The sequence below is a fragment of the Ixodes scapularis genome, unplaced genomic scaffold, assembly GCF_016920785.2.
Source record: "Ixodes scapularis isolate PalLabHiFi unplaced genomic scaffold, ASM1692078v2 PGA_scaffold11__112_contigs__length_91849675, whole genome shotgun sequence".
NCBI classification, from domain to species: Eukaryota; Metazoa; Arthropoda; class Arachnida; order Ixodida; family Ixodidae; genus Ixodes; species Ixodes scapularis.
Genome location: NW_024609837.1, coordinates 14,491,305 through 14,510,990, shown reverse-complemented (window position 1 = coordinate 14,510,990; position 19,686 = coordinate 14,491,305). Strand labels below are relative to the sequence as shown.

Genomic DNA, 19,686 nt, shown 5'->3' with positions numbered 1-19,686 from the left:
CGCAGACCTTTTGTTTTCTTTCGCTGTTCGTCCAGTGCTCGAGCTCGTGCGGTGGAACCGGAGTCCAGAACCGCCAGGCGTTCTGCCTAGACACCGCGGGTCGTCCCAGTCAAGAGTGCCGCGGGTCATCCAAGCCCTCCGTGCGCCGCGCCTGCGGCCTGCAGGCCTGTCCTCCGCCCCGACAGGGCGACCGCGCCTGCCGGGACACCAAGACCCGCTGCCCTCTGGTCGTCCAAGCCCGACTGTGCAGCTACCCGGTCTTCAAGGAAGGCTGCTGCGAATCCTGCCGACGCGCCAACTCAACTCACGGCTCGCTCGGCGTCACTCCCTGAAACCGTGATACACGGCTCGTGGTGACGTCTCTTCAGCGGCCATTTGAAAAGGGGGGGGGGGGGGGGGGGGGGGAGAGAAGATTTGCTGCATGAGCGGGTACCTCTTTCAATGTGCAGTTCGAACCGCCCAACGTGTTTTTCTCGGCAGGTGACCCAAGATGGCCACCAGCACATGGATATGACGACACATGCAAGCCATATGTATTCGCGCTCGCAAGCATCAACGCTTCAAAAGTTAGTGTGAACATCGAGGGCTTTGTCGGGGCACCAGTCGGGCAACCTCGAATATCCGGAATATCGGACGACCGGGGCACACCAGCAGCAAAATGGCGGCGCCCAGCAGCATGCGCTTGCACACGCGTATGGACTTTGGGTTTTCGAGAACTGTGCTGCGCGTTAGCCCGCAGTCGTCCGCCTAGCGGCTAGGGGCCGCACCTCTTTTGGTGGAATGGCAAGAGGTGCCTGGGAGAGTTTAGATGGCACGTGCACTGTGATCTCTACAGGTTTATCGCCGTCCCGTGTTAGTTCGTTTGCGAGATAGTGATGCTCCGGCTGGATTGGAGGTTGAAGGCTGACGCGGATCTATCGAAGAATTCATGATGGTTTAAATGACGGTCACACAGGCAGGCGCCAACTTGCATCCAAAAAGGGTCTACGCTAGATAATACTGAGCGTTCATTTATTATTTCAACCATAGTTTCGCCGCCGTTTGGCAGTATGCAAGTATAAAAGAATGCATACAAAGAGACGCAATTTTTAGATACATAAACAAAACAATCTATATATATATATATATATATATACATACATACAGGGTGTTTCAGAGAACGCAGGCCAAATCGCTCCGGCGAAAACTACTCATCGCGACGAAAAAAGGCTCGTGGCGTTTTGGGTTTGGGGCCAGGGGCCCATTTAGGAAAATTATTGAAGTCCCGGATAATTAAGTTGTTAATTATTTTTGCGTAATTAACTTTTTAATATTCTGTTTAAGGGTATGGTTTAAATTAGAAAATTGCTCAGCATCATCGAAAAACACTAAAGCAACGTATTGCAGAACGATAGAAGGCACGCGAAGCATTTTACGGCTTTCTGAAAAACCGCACAAAATCGACGGGTTTTTAAGCTTCGGTTTGCTATCAGAGAGCATCTCAGCCCCGGCGGCACCGCGGCCCATAAAGAGATAGTGCAACCAACCTCTGCTCCGCTGTCATCGCGCAACGCAGCAGAGGCTGGTACCGCGATATATATATATATATATATATATATAAACACACACACACACACACACACACACACACACACACACACACACACACACACACACACACACACTTGAACTCAACTATAATATTTGGTAAACAAAAAATACTGAATCTTCCGAAATTGAAGCCAACTCTTCTGAAAGTAAATTCCACTTCCAACAGGTCTGGATAAAAAGTATCCAGTATGACAACAGAATTATACATTTTTTCGAATGGTTCTGTCTGCCAAGCCCTGCCTGTACGGTTTTACACATGTTCCTTTTTTTCTTTTTTTTTTTTTGCCGAAAATTTTTGTATGTGAAACCGGCTAAAAAAGAAGCCCATGCTATGACCTGTAGCACTGAGCTGTTGCACCTGCCATCACTGAAGCTTTGTTGCCCCTTCGAATGAATCGAAGCAAGAATGGTGAACAAAGCCAATGATGAGTCTTGAACGTGTCACAACCTCCTTCTGTTGTGACGTCACAATCAAAGGGGGAGCCCATGGGTGTCCATCATGGCTTGCATGAATTTTGGTGGCCATGCTGCTGAGCGCGAATTTCTGCAGCACACATTTCGCGCCACCTTGTTTCTTTTTTTTTTTTTTTTTTTTTTTCAGTGGGTAAGAATACATAATAATGACCCCCATTAGCATACATGGTGCGACGTCACGTGCAAATTATAGGTTGATTTTATTAACCTTAAAACGTAAAACGTAGAAAGACGGGACAGAGCAGAGAGGACACGCAATCGCTGATTGTGCGTTCCCGTCTTTTTGCGCTGTACGTTTTAATCGTCGTGCCTTACCGTTTATCAACTTTAATGTCGCAGAATGTTGCTCCAACTGCTTCACAACTCCGTAGGAGGCGACGCTACGGAGGCGACGCCCTTCAGCAGACAAGACGCGAAGAAGAGAACCTGGGAATTACCACAAATCAACGTCTAAACTCACGTAGTTAGTTAGCAACATCCCTGCATGTGGTGCGGAGCCGAGACGGGAATCTCCGCGGTACATTGACGGACTTTGCCATCTCGGATCGGCACTGCGATAATAGCGGATGATCTCTCCTTCCTCGTCGTGGGCTCCTTTTTCTCATCAGCGCAATTCTAAACACACCCGTTGGCTTTTGGACTCATACAGTGCATCGGATGTTTCAACTTGTGTATCACTGTTTCTCCCCCTTTCCTTTATTTATCCCTGTCCCAAGATGCCAGATTGCCCCTGATTGGAAACTCAAACCTCCCCTTTCTTTTCGTGACAAAATAAACATGCAGGAAGTGTGCAGCGAAAACTGCGTGGCCCAACCGAACTGCGAAGCGGAGGAGAGGGGAATTGTCAATCCCTTTGGCTTTGCAGTCTACCTTCGCCCCAAAATAAACAAAACCATTTGTAGTCGTGAATAGTCCAGACCCATCCTGTATCCACCATCCAAACTTCAAGCCTAGGCACTGAACATTTTTAGATGGAAGCACTTTTCCAGGATATCGGAGTTGGGAGCGGACTTTTCTATAGCGCCTCGGTGAGTGCAGTTTTTGCATTGTACTTGGGCAGGAGTAAGCGCGTTTATATTGGAAAACGCGTGCAGGGATTGCTAAAGGGCATGCGGCAAGGGCCCTGAGGCCTGTTATCTGTCCAAAGCGTCGTGACGTCATCATCGGCCTCCCCGAGCCAGCTTAGTGGCGAGCAAGTGTACAACGCCGAGGACGTCACTTAAAACGACGACTGAAAACACGGAGGGCTTTCGTAGACAAATACAGTCTCATTTGGCAACGACGAAGGTTTGTTTCCGGACACGAAAAATTCACGCGTTGACCCCGAGCACCGAAGGAGGGGAGGTTACGAACGGGAGCGCCGGCAAGGAATGAGTCACTGTACCGTGACTGCCCATGTTTATGATTTTTTCTTTTTCTCGTTCTGGCCTGATAAATTTCATTCAATGTTCTTGTCAAGGCTAACGATGCAAATGAGACGTTCTTTTTTGCTTTTTCGATGAAAACTGTTTCGATGCTTCACGTCAAAGTCGATGACGACGCAGGCGGCAAATTTTCAATTTCCCTTGGGTGGGGTGGGGGGGGGGGGGGGGGGGGGGAGGGGGGGTTGGGTAGGCGGTAGCCCCCCTCTCCGCCTTTCCTGTTCGGAAAGACGCATTACCAAGTTACAAATGCGATTTCGTCTAGCAAATAATTCGAAATATATCATTTTGTAGCGCAACAAGATAATAGAAGTCGAGCTCTAGGTACAGGAGCAGCCGAATAAATATACGAGTGTGCTTAATTTAGTTTTGTCATCTTGTCGGGTTTGATTGCAAACATTACTCTAGGCACATTGCTCCATCCTAGTACTAAAGTAGCAGTTACTATTGTTTTGCTTGTAATATTGCTGGAACCGTGCTCGAATGTAAGATCCCACCTTACCTTCCTGTCTCGAATACCGAAGTTGAAGGGGACAAAGTCAACGAGCACCGAGAACACGAGGTCTGCTCGGTGCTGGTTTGGCTATCCCCTAGCCAAAAATGAAAAGAAAAGACTCGCACTTGTCATCACCCCCTCGTAAAGTTGAGACAACACCCAAGAGAGAGCTACCGTAGAGCCAGGCTGGCGCTCGCTCGGGAACCCGGCGGCAAAGCGCCTCCGAGTCGTTCGCCTTCTCGGTCGCGTCTGGTGGCGCCTTCGGATTTTGCCGCCTCCATAGAGTAACACATCGCCAACAACACGTCAATGTTATTTTGTCTTTTATGTTCAACTTTGTTTCCTTGCGAGCGCTTTTTTTTTTTTTTTTTTTTTTCTTACGGGCCGCCCGGGAAAGGGGGGGGGGGGGGGGGGGGGGGGGGCATGCTTCAAAGCGATTTTGCACCGCTTTCGTAAGAAAAAAAGCGGACCACTTTTCTTTTTTCATCAGTTTTTTCGTCTTGCTTCTGCTTTCTTTTTGTTTCCGACACCACGATTGTAAATCTGTCGATTTTGTTGGGCAAGAGCGCCGCAACGACCGCCGTCGCCGAGCGAGTCTTTTTCTATGTGTTTTCAGTCTTGGGTAGTATCGCCATACTCGTAGCCTTTTTTTTTTTTTTTTTTTACTTTAAAATAAGTCGATACATTTTTTGTAACTGTAACGATAAGTTAAATACTTTTTTGTATAACTAAAAACTATTTGCAAAGACACAGACACTTTTCGCGAAAAAATTACCCTATGTAGAGAACACTACAGCGGGTTTGTCACGTCTAATGTGGGCCCCACATTAGACGTGACAAAATAAAACCAAAACTCAAAACTTTTTTTTTTTGTCGGAGCAAAGTGCCGGCGCAGAGGGCAGACGTTTTTCTACTTTCGGTTTTCCCGTTTCGCCTTGTCGAAAACAGCATTTAGTATTTGCTTATTTTCAACCTTTTTGTGCGTGACCCTCTCGCCCCGTCTTCACCATTTCCGGCCTCGTCGAACACTCCCGACTCTTCAGCCAAGCGACAGAGCCACCTCGCGGAAATCGGTGAACTGTCTAACGCCGATGGAGAGCCTGTCTCGTGGGTGCCGCAGCAGTCGCGGCGATAGCTTTCTTTCCGAAAGCTATCCCAGGTGCCGTGAGCCCGTGATTTACGGTCGAGTCTTTTGTTCCGCGTTTCATAAAAGAAATTAAAAAGAAAAGCGGAACGCATTCCGAGACAACTTTGTGTTGCTTTTGTTCACTCTAGAGAGTAGTGATGCAAAACTATCGATGAATCTACTATCGATAGTTTCGCAGAACTATCGATAGTCGACTGTGAATAGTACTACAATCGATAGCTTTTCAATAGTCGACAATCGATAGTGCTATCGATAGTGTTTGGATAGTCGACTATTGATAGTACTATCGATAGTTTTTCGATAGTCGACTATTGATAGTTCTATCGATAGTTTTTCGACCGTCGACTATCGATAGTCTTTCGATAGTCGACTATCGATAGTTTTGCGACATTATCGATAGTTTTATTACTATGGGTAGTCAGATTTGTGGCGACTCTCGACACTATCGATAGTACTATCGATGGTTTTGCACTACTAGAGCGAACACAGTTGCCGCAACGCCGCTCGCCTCCCTTCCTCCTCTTCGCCCAAACTCTCGCCTTCGGCATCACTGAAAGCTGAACCAAAGTTGGTATGGTAAGTGCTTGGGCTAGTTGGTATGCCATTAAAAAAAATAAAGCGAGAAACAGAGAAGAGGGAGCGACGCAAGCTACTAGTGTCGCTAAACTATAGATAGTAAACCGTCGACAGTACTTTTGATAGGTTTACGATAGTCGACTATCGATAGTACTATCGATAGTTATTCGACAGTCGACTATCGATAGTACTATCGATAGTCGACTATCGATAGTACTATCGATAGTTTTGCACCACTACTAGGGAGCCTTCATGTGCGCTTTGCTAGGGTGATGCGCCACCCTTTGTAATAGCACTCGCCAACAAACCAGCAGCCATTTTGGTTCTCGGCGGTAATCCGTGGGGGCTGACAACCCTCCTGGAGACAGGCACCTTATCTCACAAGTTCGGAGCAGCGGTGTAGAACCCACGGAGGGAGGATTAGCATTTTCCCCCTCGGATGGGAGGACCGATGGACACAAAGGCCACTTTCCGGCGCACGGGGAAACAATATTATGAGAGGAACAAAATGGCGGTGGAAGAGGATGTGGGAAAGGGAAACAGGCAGTTGGCATCACTGAAGGCACCCTAGTTTATTCCTTTCTTGGTTTCGAGAAAGCGGAGTATCAATTTAGAAGAACGCCGTATATCGAAAAGGAACGTTGTTTAAAAAATGGCTTCCTTACTTCGCGCATAAGGCGCGTGGGCGCGCGACTAATTCCTGAAGAGTTGCGGCACGCGATCGATCCCCCTTTACTGCCCAGCCTGCTCAGCCAGAGGCAACCCAAGCGGCACAGATTTTGGCCAAGCATTGGCCATTGGTTGGCGATGGTCTTTTGGCCAATGGCCATAGAGTGGCCATCCATTGGCCAATGTTAGCTACACGGCTGATGGCCAGTTACCAGAGAAGGGCGATTCATCGGCCATGGTTTGTCTGGCCACTGGCCAAATGACCATTGCCCGGCATTGGCCAATGATTGACCAAATCTGTGCTGCTTGGGAAAGCTCTTACTCTAAAGTAGCAATAAAACCCCGATCCTCTGAGGCTTAACCCGCTGTTACTTTTCCAGTGGCCTCAATAACGGGCGCCAGCTTCCGCTATCCTCAACACAACACTAGGAGAGACCCCATTAACAGACCTACGTGTTTCTACTGTGGAGTGCGAGGGCACATTGTCCACTTTTGCCACATGCGTCGCAGCGATGAGGAATGCCGATGGTACCGAACGACCATCCCATCAAACATCGAGCCACAGATTTGATTAGCCACCACGTTGTTTATTATAGAACCGAACTACTTGTTTTGACTCCGGCTTTTCACCATCACGAAGACTGCAATATGTTCAATCTGTCTTTCTCGCCTTCCCGTCGTCGTTTTTCGCCGCCCATGAGTGCCCCGCCGGCCGCTCAATCAGCCCACCCACAGAAAACTAAGTTGCGCAGTTTGCGGAGGTGAAGCTGCCGCAATCGATACCACAAGAAAGCCTCCCGATTCAGGAAGCTACATCAGTATTATCATCCATGAACAACACTTTACTGCTCTTCTCGCTACTGCTGAAAAGGGGCAGCGGTCCGGCTACGCCTTTCGTCTCGACGGTCGCAACAGCAGAGCAACCATCTTGTTTGTTTACGTGACGTCACGGAAGTCACTCGCGCTCCGAGAAATTCTCGGTGCACAAAGAGCGCGCTCGAGTGTCAGTCTCCGGTGGCACTTTTGTCCGCTTAGTGGAAGGACTGCCAAACTCTCGCGCTCCGGAGCACGGACCAACTTCCTGCTACTCAATGCGGGACATGCGGGGCAGGGGAGGGGGGGTTGAGGAAATTTATGAACACACACAGCACGAACCGAGGCTCTGTTAACACATTTAATATCATGTGCTGTTTAACACCCCGCAATGGTATTGCAGCAATTACGCTAAAATATGTCATTGTGTCGAAGTTGAAAGCATACAAATCAACTGCAGCACAACTCAATGCATCAAATGAAATTAGGAAATAGTAAATATTTTCCCGGTCATTGTTTCCTGTCAACGCTTACTTTTATCAACATGGTCCTACACACATTTTTTTAACATTATGTTATTTCCCGACCGTCGAGAGTTGCAGGCTTTTTTTCCTTGTGTGGCTCTCTGCACTAAAAAGCTATGCCACAGCAACCCTTTTGCATTGACACAACGATATGAAGATAATTACAATAATTTATATTTAAACTTTTGGCGAGCAATTTTCTCCATACAGTCGAACCGGATTATATCGAATTTAAGGGGGATCGTAAAATAGTTCGATATATCAATAATTTGATATACACAATATGTTAACTTAAGCTTCAGTTGAAATTTCCGCGCGTCTCTGCTACTATTGAAGGCTACGACGAACGGGACCTTACCAAATAGAGCCTCTAAATACAGTAGAGCTTGGTGAAGGTCACAAGCCACGGTATTTGCGATCGTTTACACCTGGCGCGACCTCCACACAGCGCCGGTCACAAAACACGAAAATAATTTAAAATAAAAACGGAAAAAGCAAGCCGCATAAAAAAAAAAGTCTCAATTATAGAATAAAGTTAAGCAACAAAAAAGAAACCTCACTAAATTCAGGCAGCAAAAGAAGAAAGGCAAAAAAACAAGAAACCACGAAAGGAAAAGGTAAACAAAGATAAGGCGTTCAAAGTGCGATTGCTCAGCCGCTGTTGTCCACGCACAACTTGACACCTTTTTTTTTTTTTTTTGCTTATTTTATTTTGGGGCTAAGGACTCGCTCAGCGAGAGCTGTGTTTGAGGAAAAAGCGCACGCTACCGTTCCAACAGCAGCCGGGCTAGAGCGCCTTCATGTTCGTTCTGTTAGGCCAGGCACTCCCTGCCCTCCCTATGCGCGCGCGTGCCGTTCCCCTTGCTTTTGCCATCCTCCCACTTTTTTTTTTTTTAGATACGGAGCATCTCTTGCTCGGGTCTATGTCCCGCGGTGTCGTAGTCCGCACTCACACTACGCATGCGCAACTCTCCTCCTTCCCTCTCTCCAACAGCTGCGCTTTACTCTCTCCGCTCTCTCTCTCTACCAGCTGCGTGCACTTCGCGTGCGTTCGCTTCTACTCACACCGCGCGCGCATGCGCAACTCTCACCGTTAATAACACCGTTAATAACGATCCGCGATGCTCCGCATCACCCCATGGTTCCCCTCGGGAAGATGTTTAACTGCTCTTTTGCTGCGCGTATGCTGCAGCTTGGAGGTCTGCCAGCCCCGCAACGCGAGCTATGTGCTTGCCGCCGCGCAATCCGACCGCGGGAGAAGCGATGGGAGGACATGCTTTGTTCGCTATATCGAGTGTCCCGCCACGAGAGTTCGATACAGAAAAACAACGCTCGTATACCATTACATGCGATTTTCAAAGGGATGTCTGGACTGTTCGATATAAACGATAATTTTAAATACCCGGATGTGATATAACCGGGCTCGACTGTAGCAACCCTGGGACGTAGGAACCTTACAATATTTTGCCACCAAGGGGAGAGGCACAACGGCGCATGCGCGTCAATTCTCCTGCAAGAACGGCGGTCGCTTCCCGCAATAAAATGGGTACCATTGAGATTCCCGCGATTGCTAGCAACCTGCACGCTTCCCCGTGCCCCGTTCGGCAGCACCATGAGTTGCAGAGTGAATTTTACGGGTGTGAAATGCGGGACAGTTTGAAGATTTGGGAATTTCTCGTGGGACGCCGGACACGAGTCCTCAATGCAGGACAGTCTTGCGAGTCGCAGGACGGGTGGTCACCCTACGCCCAGTGGAAGCATAATCCATCAGAAGTCGGCTTCACTTTGCTCCATTCGGAAAGGGGATTTTAGATGCCGTTTGGCGTGGTTTCAAAGCTGATGACATCAGTTCGCTTTATGGAACAATTAATGTTTTTGCATAAAAAAAAAAAAAAAAAAAAAAAAAAAACTCGCGAGACATTAGGAGTGTTCTGGCAAAAAGCAGTCCTAGTCAGAGGAAATATTTCCAGAAATCGGTGTTTTTCGGTTTTAACCTGCTTCATATTTTTGACACCAACAGTTGTTTATTGTGGTGTGTATTGGTTTTAACCAATTTTGTATTTTTGACAGCAATGTTTTGTTTTTTTGTCAGCGTTACCGATTTAACAGATTCTGTCTTTTTGACACCAGCGGATGTTTATCAGTACTTTTCGTTTAAAACTGGAAAGTTTACGGCCCAATGACAAGAACACAGTACTGGAGCTTCTACTTCACCTATACCGTAGGCCAGCACGGGACGTATATTGAACGTGAATTGCTGCTTCAGCGTTACAGTGAGAACACGGTGATATCACAGGTTTGCATTCTCACGGGTGTCGTCTTGTCCGCTCTTTTATTACTCCAAGTCTCAGGGTTTAGATTATGATGCTAACTCGACCGAAAGCCAAAGCTGCGGTCTGCGTAAACCAATCGCAGTGCCGGAGCGAGGCACGTGACAATGTACCGTCGGAGCGTACTAGCACCTCTTGTGTAGAGTTATCACGTGTTTTGCTCCGTCGCTCCGATTGGTCGAAGGCTTGACGTGACATTATGGTATGCTCCATGGCAATCTCTGTATTGTCAGAAACTTCAAATAAACAAACAAACAATAAACAAACATTATGGTATGGAACCCATCTCTTTGCCTTTGACGTGCAGTGTCTGCTGTCAACGAAAACATGGATAATGTTCAGGAGACTTGTAGATTCAGAGACGGACACGAATGAGGGTACACGAGAGAGTCAATGATAACGCGTTTGTCGAGCATAGACCGACTTTTGTGTAGACGTTTACACCCGTCGATCTTAAACCCTGTTCACAACGAGTCTACCGTCATCAGGTGCCACGAACATTTAAACTTGGTCCGACGTCACCTCGACTGAAAACGAGATGGCAGTGCGGACAAGAGACTTATTCCAAAACTCGAAGCATCTCGTTGCAGCGTAATGCCACGTTATGCATTGTGGGAATCGGTAAGAAGCAAAATTCGTACGCGCTCCGGTCCCAGCCCATAGGTTCCCAGAATGCAACGTGTGCCATGACAAATTTATGGAAGTATGAAAGTAGTCTATCGTGCGAATTTAAATAAATGCCATCATTGCCATCGTGCCAACCAGAGGAGACGGGAGAGAAGGGTAGCGAAGGAAGGGAGGGCGAAAGACGACGGACCTTTGGGCACGCTTTTTGACAGGCACACCTACCCATAGCATTGAAGTTTACAAGCACCCCTTTCTAGTCCAAACCATCGAAGACTGGAACAATTTGCCACACAGTGGTTTTATGGGCGTTTCCTTTGTAGAGGCAGTTTAAGGAAAATCATATTTGTTTTCTGGTGTATTATCAATTGTGCACTCTGTTTATCGGAACACGCCCAAACGAATTCGTCTATGAAACGCTGTTCGATGGACCGACTGCCACCGAGATTTCGCAACAGACGAGTGGCAAGATTACAGCAATGTCTTTATTACTGCACAATGCACAATGTGCGAGGGTTATTTACAGTTACGCTGGAACCGAATGTTGTGTGGACATACAAAACCTGTACACTGTGGCACTTCGTAGAGAAGTCCTTGCCTCGTCACATTCGCTACGCTCCAACAGAGCCACTGGGTTGTTCTATGCACTCAAGTAAGTGCGATCCTACGAGGAAGAAAAAATCAATTTTCGTCTCGGACGGAACAGCTGCGGCGTAAGAAAAAACAGACCGGCTGAATAACTCTTACGGTTCCGGTCGGACACGCAAGTCGAAATGCACTCGAAAACACCAAACCGCGCGGCTGCCCAAATCGCAACTCGCGACTAAAAGAATACTTTGCCCAGATTACGGCACTTCCGCACTTAACTACGGAAGAAAAATTCCCCTCACTGGGTGTGCGTGCACTATGCAAAGAAAACACGCTGTTTGGTTTAGTTTCGGATAAACTCCTTCGATGTAGGCACTGTCACCTTAGGCACTTTGTCACGGAGGGTTCTTGAGAGCAGATCTCTCTCATCGTAAGAGAAAAAAAAAAAATGCTGCAGGTTAAGTTGGGCGGCACAAGCTTTTCTCGCATATTCCTCCACTCTTCCAACTAACGCTGGAGACAGGGCGAGAGACGAGCCTCCTCTCCGGCATTTGCTCTGCTCTAGAAGCAAGAATGGAATGCTTTATGGAAGGGGCCAGCCCCACTTATCTTGAAGCCGGGTATAGCACTGAAAGCTACAGAAGGTAAGGAAGAAGAATACTACGACCCTCCCGTTGTTGAACGCAGTAATGCTGCGGAAACGTTCGCGCACCATTTGCCGCTTCGAAGCATCCTAGGTGCGACACTAGGGACGTGCAAAGCAAGGCTCGAGTAGCGTGTGATCACCCGAGACTCCCACGGTAAAAAGGCAGACCATGGTGTCTAGTCTCCCCTTGCACCGTGTGAGTGCACCGTGCGAGCTGGCAGTAGGCGATTCAGTTTGAATCGCCTTTCGGACATCTCCAAATAATACCTTAGAACGACGGAGGAATCACAAAGCGGGAAGAACGAGGTCCCGAAATACCTTCACGGGAAGAACGCACTCCCCGTGCGAGTGCTAGCAGATGCACTGGAATGCTTCTTGACTTTCTGCAGTCTAAGCAGGGCCTCTTTAGGTCACTCCACATAAACCCTGACTAGCTATGTGCATAAAACACATATCCATAAAAAAAAAAAAAAATGTGCATACATGATCCTCTAACAAGAAAAATTAGAACAGAAAAAAAAGTTCCTGAATCCTTTGTTAGTTTCTATGGTAACGATGCGACTAATATAGTTTTCTTTACAACCTAGATAGATGTGTATATATAATATATATATAAGAAAAATACTATTGTACCTTCCTGAGGTGCAAACAGACATACAGGCAGGCAAGGGTCATCGAGATGTTGAATCATCGATGGTAATCATCGTGGCGTAATAATAATTATGAAAAGAAGAGTCGACAAGAGGATGCAAGGGCACCAAATCCTGCATTACCGGACTAAGCAAAGAGATGTTTAAATTGTGGCAGAATAAAAGTTGTCGGTTAATGTGCTGGTAGCTTGACAGCATCAAGAAGGCAACAGTCTTTGCCATCTTGTCCACCCACGATTTTTGGCACTGAGGCAAATGAGACCTATAGGTTCCTTGTCATCGACAAAAGATGGTAGAAGAAACCTTAGGCACATGTCGCAATCTATAATTCACAAACATAACCCAGAGCTTGGCAATCTCTGACCACTGTAGAGTTTCCACTATTAAATGCATGACCAAACAATCTGGCATTTGGAGGTGCAAACAACAGCAACGGCGGTAGAGTCGCTATGCCTATTATCTTGCTTCCAAAGAGACAAGAAAATGAAGTAAATGCAGCAGTCGATTTCGTAAAGGCACGGTTTTGCATCGACAAGAGGTTTTCTTATGCTCATTGGTCCTCGAACTCCGAAACTGCTTTGCTCATGTCAAAGATGCTCGAAAATGAACATCAGACTTAAAACCTCCGACGAGCTACAATAAGGCACATCGGCCGACGTTAGTGGCATTGCAAAAATGCTTGGCTCGCTGCCTCAATAGCTGTCAAAGTACTTCCACAACAGTGTCCCACCACAGGAACATCAGCAGCACATTTAGAATGAAAACATGAACAGCCTATGCAACAAACTTAAAAACGTGAAACTAGAGAACAACTGTGCAAGTGGTCAACACTGAAACAGAGCTTGTCCCTATTTCTATGAGCGACATTCAGCCTCGTTTGATTATCATACATAGAAAGCCGAGCTACGGTGTGCTAGATAATCCAGATGAGGCTTAATCCAGGCTCGGTCAAACATCTGAAAATCCGAACCGGAGTGGTTATAATCAAGCTAAGCCATCGAGACTGACCTAACGAACTGGATTATGTATGACATTGCTCGAGTAGCATCGGAACTCAACCACATTGCCGACGCAAGGTAGAGTTCTGGTCAAGCTGCAAGTATGGACCATAGTTGCTTTGCATAAAATAAAACGAGATAGATCAGGCACGCAAATAACATGCATTCGTACGTGTACAAGCTGGGTCAGAGTTAAATGCCTCAGACACGGCCAACTGTGTGGCTTCCAAATACATAACGGGGGAAATGTCGGGCCCCTCCTATTGTACTATTATAACGCCCCATCCTGCGTTCGTGTAAATCACACGTGCCCGGCTCGTAGGAAGAAATGCACGTTCTACGTCGGCAATCGACCCCAGTAAACAAAACGAAGCGGCACAACGAAACCATTTGTCGGGCAATGAAGCTAGCAGTCAACATTCTCCGACAACAAACACCCGTTTCACGCAAGTAAAACACAGACGAAATATCGACACAACGCCGGCAAAATGTTGGCGAAACGTCGGCGTTCCGATGCCCTATGACTTTGCGCCGTTGGTTGTGTTGGCGGGCCGACTCTGATGCAGTGGCGGAAACTCTTCGGTGACCGAGCTGTCCGACAGCAGCCCCTGCTCCACCCGGCGTTCCCAGTAAGAGGTGCGCTGCAAGATGCCGCGTGCCGAGCCGGCCTTGGAGCGTCGCTTGCCGCCACCCGAGGGGGACCTGGCGGTGGCTATGACGCCACCCCCTCCCAAGGACGAGCTGGTCGAACTCTCGTCCGAGGCGTAGCCAGGGGTCAGGTCGCCACCTGCAGAGAAACGGAGGTCCCTTCCGTCGGGCAGGCGGCTCGCAATGTCGCGCGGACGACGAGGAATTGAGCGAGTGATCACGGCCCTATCGATCGTTCCATCAATTTGTAAAATGGTGCAGTCCCTTAGACAATCAGTTTAGCCTAGAGCATTGCACGGGCCAGCGTTTGTTTTGAATGCATGCCCAAAGAGGTTTCCTGGCCTTGATCTGACAGTTTCTAAAACCTAAAAGTGGGCCTACTTAAATTGCTTTTCGCGCGCGATATCGGCTCCTGTAACACACGAGTTGTTCCCGCATTTATGTTGCACCGTGAAACGCAAATCTGCTGCGTCTGCAACCCGCGGTATCCTTTCCCATGACACAGGAGTTCGTAGCGAATTCTCGCGCGTTTATTGCATCGTGAAACGCGAATTCAAGGTGTTTGCGACTCACGGCATCAGTTCCCGTGTTTTGTGGTTTGCAGCCGGTTCTAGGGTGTTTATCATTAATTTTTGATAAAGTTTTGCTGTTGCATCCCCAAAAGTAGCACACCCTATATTTTTCACCATTTATCTCTTCATTTTGGGTGGGCGTTGTTTCTGAACTTCACGGTAATATCGCCGATGCACCTTCGAACGGCTACATCAACATAAAAGGCCCTGGGTACGCTAACCTATCTTTGCTGGCATATCATCCTACACCATCTCCAAGGCTTTCTTTTTTTCCTCCTTTTGAAAACGAGAACTATTGTGTTATTTACTGCCACTAGATTGCCCTGTACTTCTTTCCAGCTGTCGCACTATCCTGATGGAGACCTTGAATTGTTTTTTTTGTTTTTTTTATCGTCTTGTGGGTTTTTTAAGCTAGTGACAACTTTTTATTGTTAGCCGTTTTCTAAAGGCGTCGAAGAGAGCTTTCAATTCTTTTGTTTCCTTCGAACCTGAACGACCGAAGCGGTAACATTTTATTTTCAACATTTTGGAAACTGTGCCACCAGTGATCAAGCCCATGCAGCACTCTAGTGTAGACACTTGAAAAGTATCCGAGAGCAGCACAATCGGTCTACCAACCACTTGAGGGGCCAGAAATCAATCAATCCCTTCAAAGTGCTTGAGGAGGGGTCAAGAGCAGCCCAAGAGGATAACTCCCCATTGGCTTGGCGATCCATCGATCCACTGCAAGCCTTACGAAGGAGCAAAGTGAATCGCAATGTGCGAGTCCCCAGCTCACCCACTGCGTCCGTGCCGGCCTGCTGGTGCTGCTGTGGCGTCTGCTGGAAGAGCTGTTCGCACGCGGCCGCGTTGGGGGCAGATGTCGGCGAGGGCGGGGACGCCACGACCGTCCGGTTCATCTGCCGCGGAACCAAGTTCCTCTGGGCGTGTTCCCGGAACTCCCGGGGCAGGCTACGCGCCGTCAGGCTGTGCACCTACGAGGCCGTGCACAACTGCCCGTCACCACCGTGCGAGCGGCACGTGCGAGCTAAACCGAGGGGAGGGGTGCAAAGACACCCCTGTACACGGAAAAGTGGGTGCAACTACACGCATTCTTCCTGCATCTCCGTCTACCAACACCCAATCCTATGCTGCTCTCTTCGGGATTCGGCTTTCCTTACAAACACGAAAACAGCGGCGTAGGTGTCGGCGTCCGTGTTTCTCTGCGATGGCACATGCCCGACGGGAGAAAACTGTCGTGGGGCACGCAAGCCCACACTGCGCAGTGCCGACGGATCAACTCGGCTTAAAACGTCAAACTACTGGCAACGACCGTCTGGTTACGGTGCATTGGTGCAGAAAAAAGAAGGTTATTTATAGTTTATAAACCTTTCGTTTTAATTATGCCTTAAAAAAAATAAAAAAAAAAGCTAGATTTTGAAACAGTTGAATACCTCGCTGCGTCTGCTGCACAAAAACCGACTCGGACGTTCTGGAGGGCGCGCCCGGCTTTCGTGCGCAACTCCGATTGGTCTTCGCCTGGCAAGCCACCTCCGGCATCGACGCTGAGATCCGGCAGAGACGCGGATAAGACGCGAGAAAAACGCCTAGTGTAGTTGAGGTTCTGGCATGAGCGTCTATTGTCCATGCATATAAATGTTTTTGCACAACATACTCTCACCGTCCCATCTATCAGCTTCCGATCGAACGAACATAGGTGGTGCAGCTATCCAATGTACAGTTTGTACGGCCACCGAGAACGCTATTATGCCGCCCCAGTTCTCGCTTTTATAGGCAAGCGAAGAAGGTGCAACCTGCGCTATTATTGGACGACAGGCCGAGGTAATGCGTTAGTCGCTACTTTTACGTGTACGGGAGAGTTGGGTGCTGGCAGTGCTTTCCTAGGTGCGAATGAGACGGTGCAGAAGCGGGTGCAAGGCGCGAGTGCATAAAATAAAACAAGTTAAACCTTCCTTATCAACCCTTTGACGGTCGTCGCTGTGCGTGTACGGCGGCGATTACACATTTGAAAGTGCCTGCCTAAACGCGAAACTGCATGCGCCGCGGGAGGTGTTGCTATCTTGCTAAGTCTCTTTTACAAACTATTAACGCCATACTTGCGCGGGAGATGGTCACCTTGCATGTGTCGGCTGCTAAGGCGTAGTAGAGAATGAGAGCTTCCCATCCGATAGAAAAAGTCGGTAAAAGTCTGAAACCGCTGGAATTTCGCGGAAACGGATGCGCCAGAATGAAACCGAATGAAAGAAAGGTGAGAACTTTTTGTCTTCCAATATTTTCGTTTGATGCTTCTAAAACTCTTGCACACTAGATAATTAGGAAAAAAAAACCTGAGCAACGACCCTTTCTTCATACTATTCCTTTTGAAACAAAACCCGATTACTACAAAAAAACTTTCGGAGAAAAAAAAAAAAAAATCTTGACCGTCAAAGGTTTTTTTTTTTTTATCTGCAACACCTCCTAAAATCGCCCACTGCAGCACAAGCACCAAAGATGCAAGCAACCAAGTGCAAGGACAAAGTGAAAACTGGTGCATTTCAGGAAGAATCCCCTAAACAGCACAACCAAAATGTGAAACACATTCCACAACTTCTTCATTTCTCGCGAGTCAAACTCTCACTCCCAATGCCCCCCTGGCATGCACCAAAAAAAGCGAGACAAGCACAAATGAAGCGTGGCTACGAACCAGACTGTTTCTGGGAAGCGGCTGAAAAAAGTAAGGGAATTTATTTGGTTAATCGAGCCTGCTGCCTTGATTAAGCGTGCTTCTAGAAAAAAAGCTTGTTGCTGCTACTAAAATTGGGCAAGACTGACCTGTGGCCTTTCGGAAGGCTCGGCGGGCCCCTGAAATTTTAAAGCCAAACGGAGGTTGCAGTTTAGGTATGGAAAACAAAAAAAAATAGGAAGAGCAACGGACAAGATAAATGTCACCCTTTGCCTTAAAAGTTACACTTTTGCCAACACAGACAGCCGAGCTGTTTACCTCCTCAAGCTACAAACTCAAAAATATGCTTTTAGTTATTCAACTATGCAGTGGACAGTTCTGCAGGTAAATAAGCCAGCGTAAAAAGTGTACCGATGCTGAATATTATACCCGCGAGACGTTTAGGAACACCTACAGAAGAAAGGAACTGAGCCCTGCACAGGCTGAACACGATGCTAAAAAAACTAGACATAAGGATAGAGTGATCGCTTTTTCAGAAGACGAATGCGTGAGTCCGCCCAGAGAAGACTACTCTCCCATTGAGCACAACTACGCTGCAGGAAAGGGTCATCCGCAAAACAAAAAAAAAACGTGCTCGACGGACCTTAACTATGCTCGGTCATTGGAGATCTCGATAATACTCCAAATTACTAGAAACTAGAGAATTGTGTCTAAAATCACCTCCAGTTAACAGAGTTGAGCATTGATTATTATGTCATAATCAATAGACCACTTGCTAAACCCCCGAGCGCCCCCGCCCGCACTTGAGGAATCATGGGAATCGTGTTCCTTCAGTTCCCTAGTGATCAGTAATTTCGACCAATTCCATGCTTACACACTTTTGAGTGCAATCTGGAGTCATCCTGAATAAGCAACATATATATTGCAGATACCTGCCATATCACTTTTAAAATTTCTCGTCAATTTAAGCATTTTTGACACTGTACGTGCCATCCACCCTTGAACCTGCCCGAGCTGCAGAAATTTCTTTCAATATTATCATTCTCGTGCAGCTTCAAAGACGCTGATATTAACTTAGAAATGCTAAAAATACTATAAACAGCCCAGCTGTCTCCGAGCTAAATCCTGGTTTTGTTGTTGGGAATTCTCGGCTCCTTAAAGGCCGACCGACAAGCAGAGAAGGAAACTCTCCCTCAATTCCTCCGTTCTATTTGAGAAAGAGGGAGACCCTCCTTCTCTCTACCGGGAATAGTTCAAAGATCCGCTCCTGTGTGAAGAGGAGGGGAAAAGTTGGCGAGAGTGTATGAAGAGAAGGAAACTGGGAACCGGTTTTTTCCCCAGTAAAAGACGATTCTGTAGGTCGGACTTTAAGCAGTTGCTGCTCAAACAACTATCACGAGAATGATAATATTGTAATGATATCTGCAGCTTAGCCAAGTTAGATTGTGGATTGCATGCACAGTATAAAAAATCTTGACATTGACGAGAAATTTTAGAAGTGATATGACAGGTCCTTGGATTCTACACGACACCCGTTTAAGGGGGGAGGTGGGGAATAAATATGAAATTTCTTATTTCTAGAGATATCTGAACGAAATTTACAGAATGTGTTTATAGCACAGATATAAGAGTAACTGCAAAGTTTCATGGAACTGTGCATATTATTTCTCAAGTTACAAATATTTATCAAAATCGTCCATATGCATTCCTTATCCCAGGTCTGGAGAATATGAAAAAGGTAGTAGCGGCGTAAACTTTGTTATGACGACCCCTGGATAGGTTCCCCAGGGCATAACAAAGCCCTTTTTTTAAATTTCTTTGTTGAAAATTTTTAACGCAACTTTGAATTTTGTGTAGTCAATGAAACCCACATTCACCAAATTTCATTTTTTTATTATAAATTTTTAGTAAAGTTTTCTAAAGAAAGGGCTCTGTTATGCCCTCACAAAGTTATTAGAGAACAGAATAAAAAAGACAGCACAAAAATCCATTCATCAGTTCCTGAGATATCGCTGGGACGAGCAGCCACGACAGTGAAAAAATCCATTCTGAGAAAACAGCACTTGAAAGTTGCACGCAGATTTTCAGCTTTAGAATGACCCTGCAGAATAGTCAAAAGTGTTCTTGCGCACTTTCTTCTTGTTCCGCCTTTCCAAATTCTCTTGATGTTGTTTGCTGGCCTTATGCAGACGTAGGGCATCTTTCTCGGCAGCTCGTTGGAGGGCTAGATGGGTCGGCTGAAGTCCCACTGCAACCGA

At 47.1% G+C, this 19,686-nt stretch overlaps 2 protein-coding genes across 2 annotated transcripts in view; one reads left to right on the top strand and one right to left on the bottom strand.

The window, feature by feature from the left end:
• LOC115330989 (ADAMTS-like protein 4) overlaps nucleotides 1-1,115 on the top strand; it is a 102,005-nt gene extending 100,890 nt beyond the window's left edge. The window contains exon 15 of the mRNA XM_040223152.3: nucleotides 36-1,115. Coding sequence (XP_040079086.2) covers nucleotides 36-332 — 297 coding nt within the window. The 3' untranslated portion in view covers nucleotides 333-1,115. The remainder of the gene's footprint in view (nucleotides 1-35) is intronic.
• A 10,016-nt stretch (nucleotides 1,116-11,131) lies between these two features.
• The window catches only part of LOC120850598, a 78,359-nt gene continuing 69,804 nt past the window's right edge, over nucleotides 11,132-19,686 (bottom strand). Inside the window, exons 26-28 of the mRNA XM_042288827.1 lie at nucleotides 17,578-17,607; nucleotides 15,545-15,740; nucleotides 11,132-14,333 (exon numbers count right to left, since the gene is read on the bottom strand). Of these exons, the coding sequence (XP_042144761.1) occupies nucleotides 14,065-14,333; nucleotides 15,545-15,740; nucleotides 17,578-17,607 (495 nt within the window). The 3' untranslated portion in view covers nucleotides 11,132-14,064. The remainder of the gene's footprint in view (nucleotides 14,334-15,544; nucleotides 15,741-17,577; nucleotides 17,608-19,686) is intronic.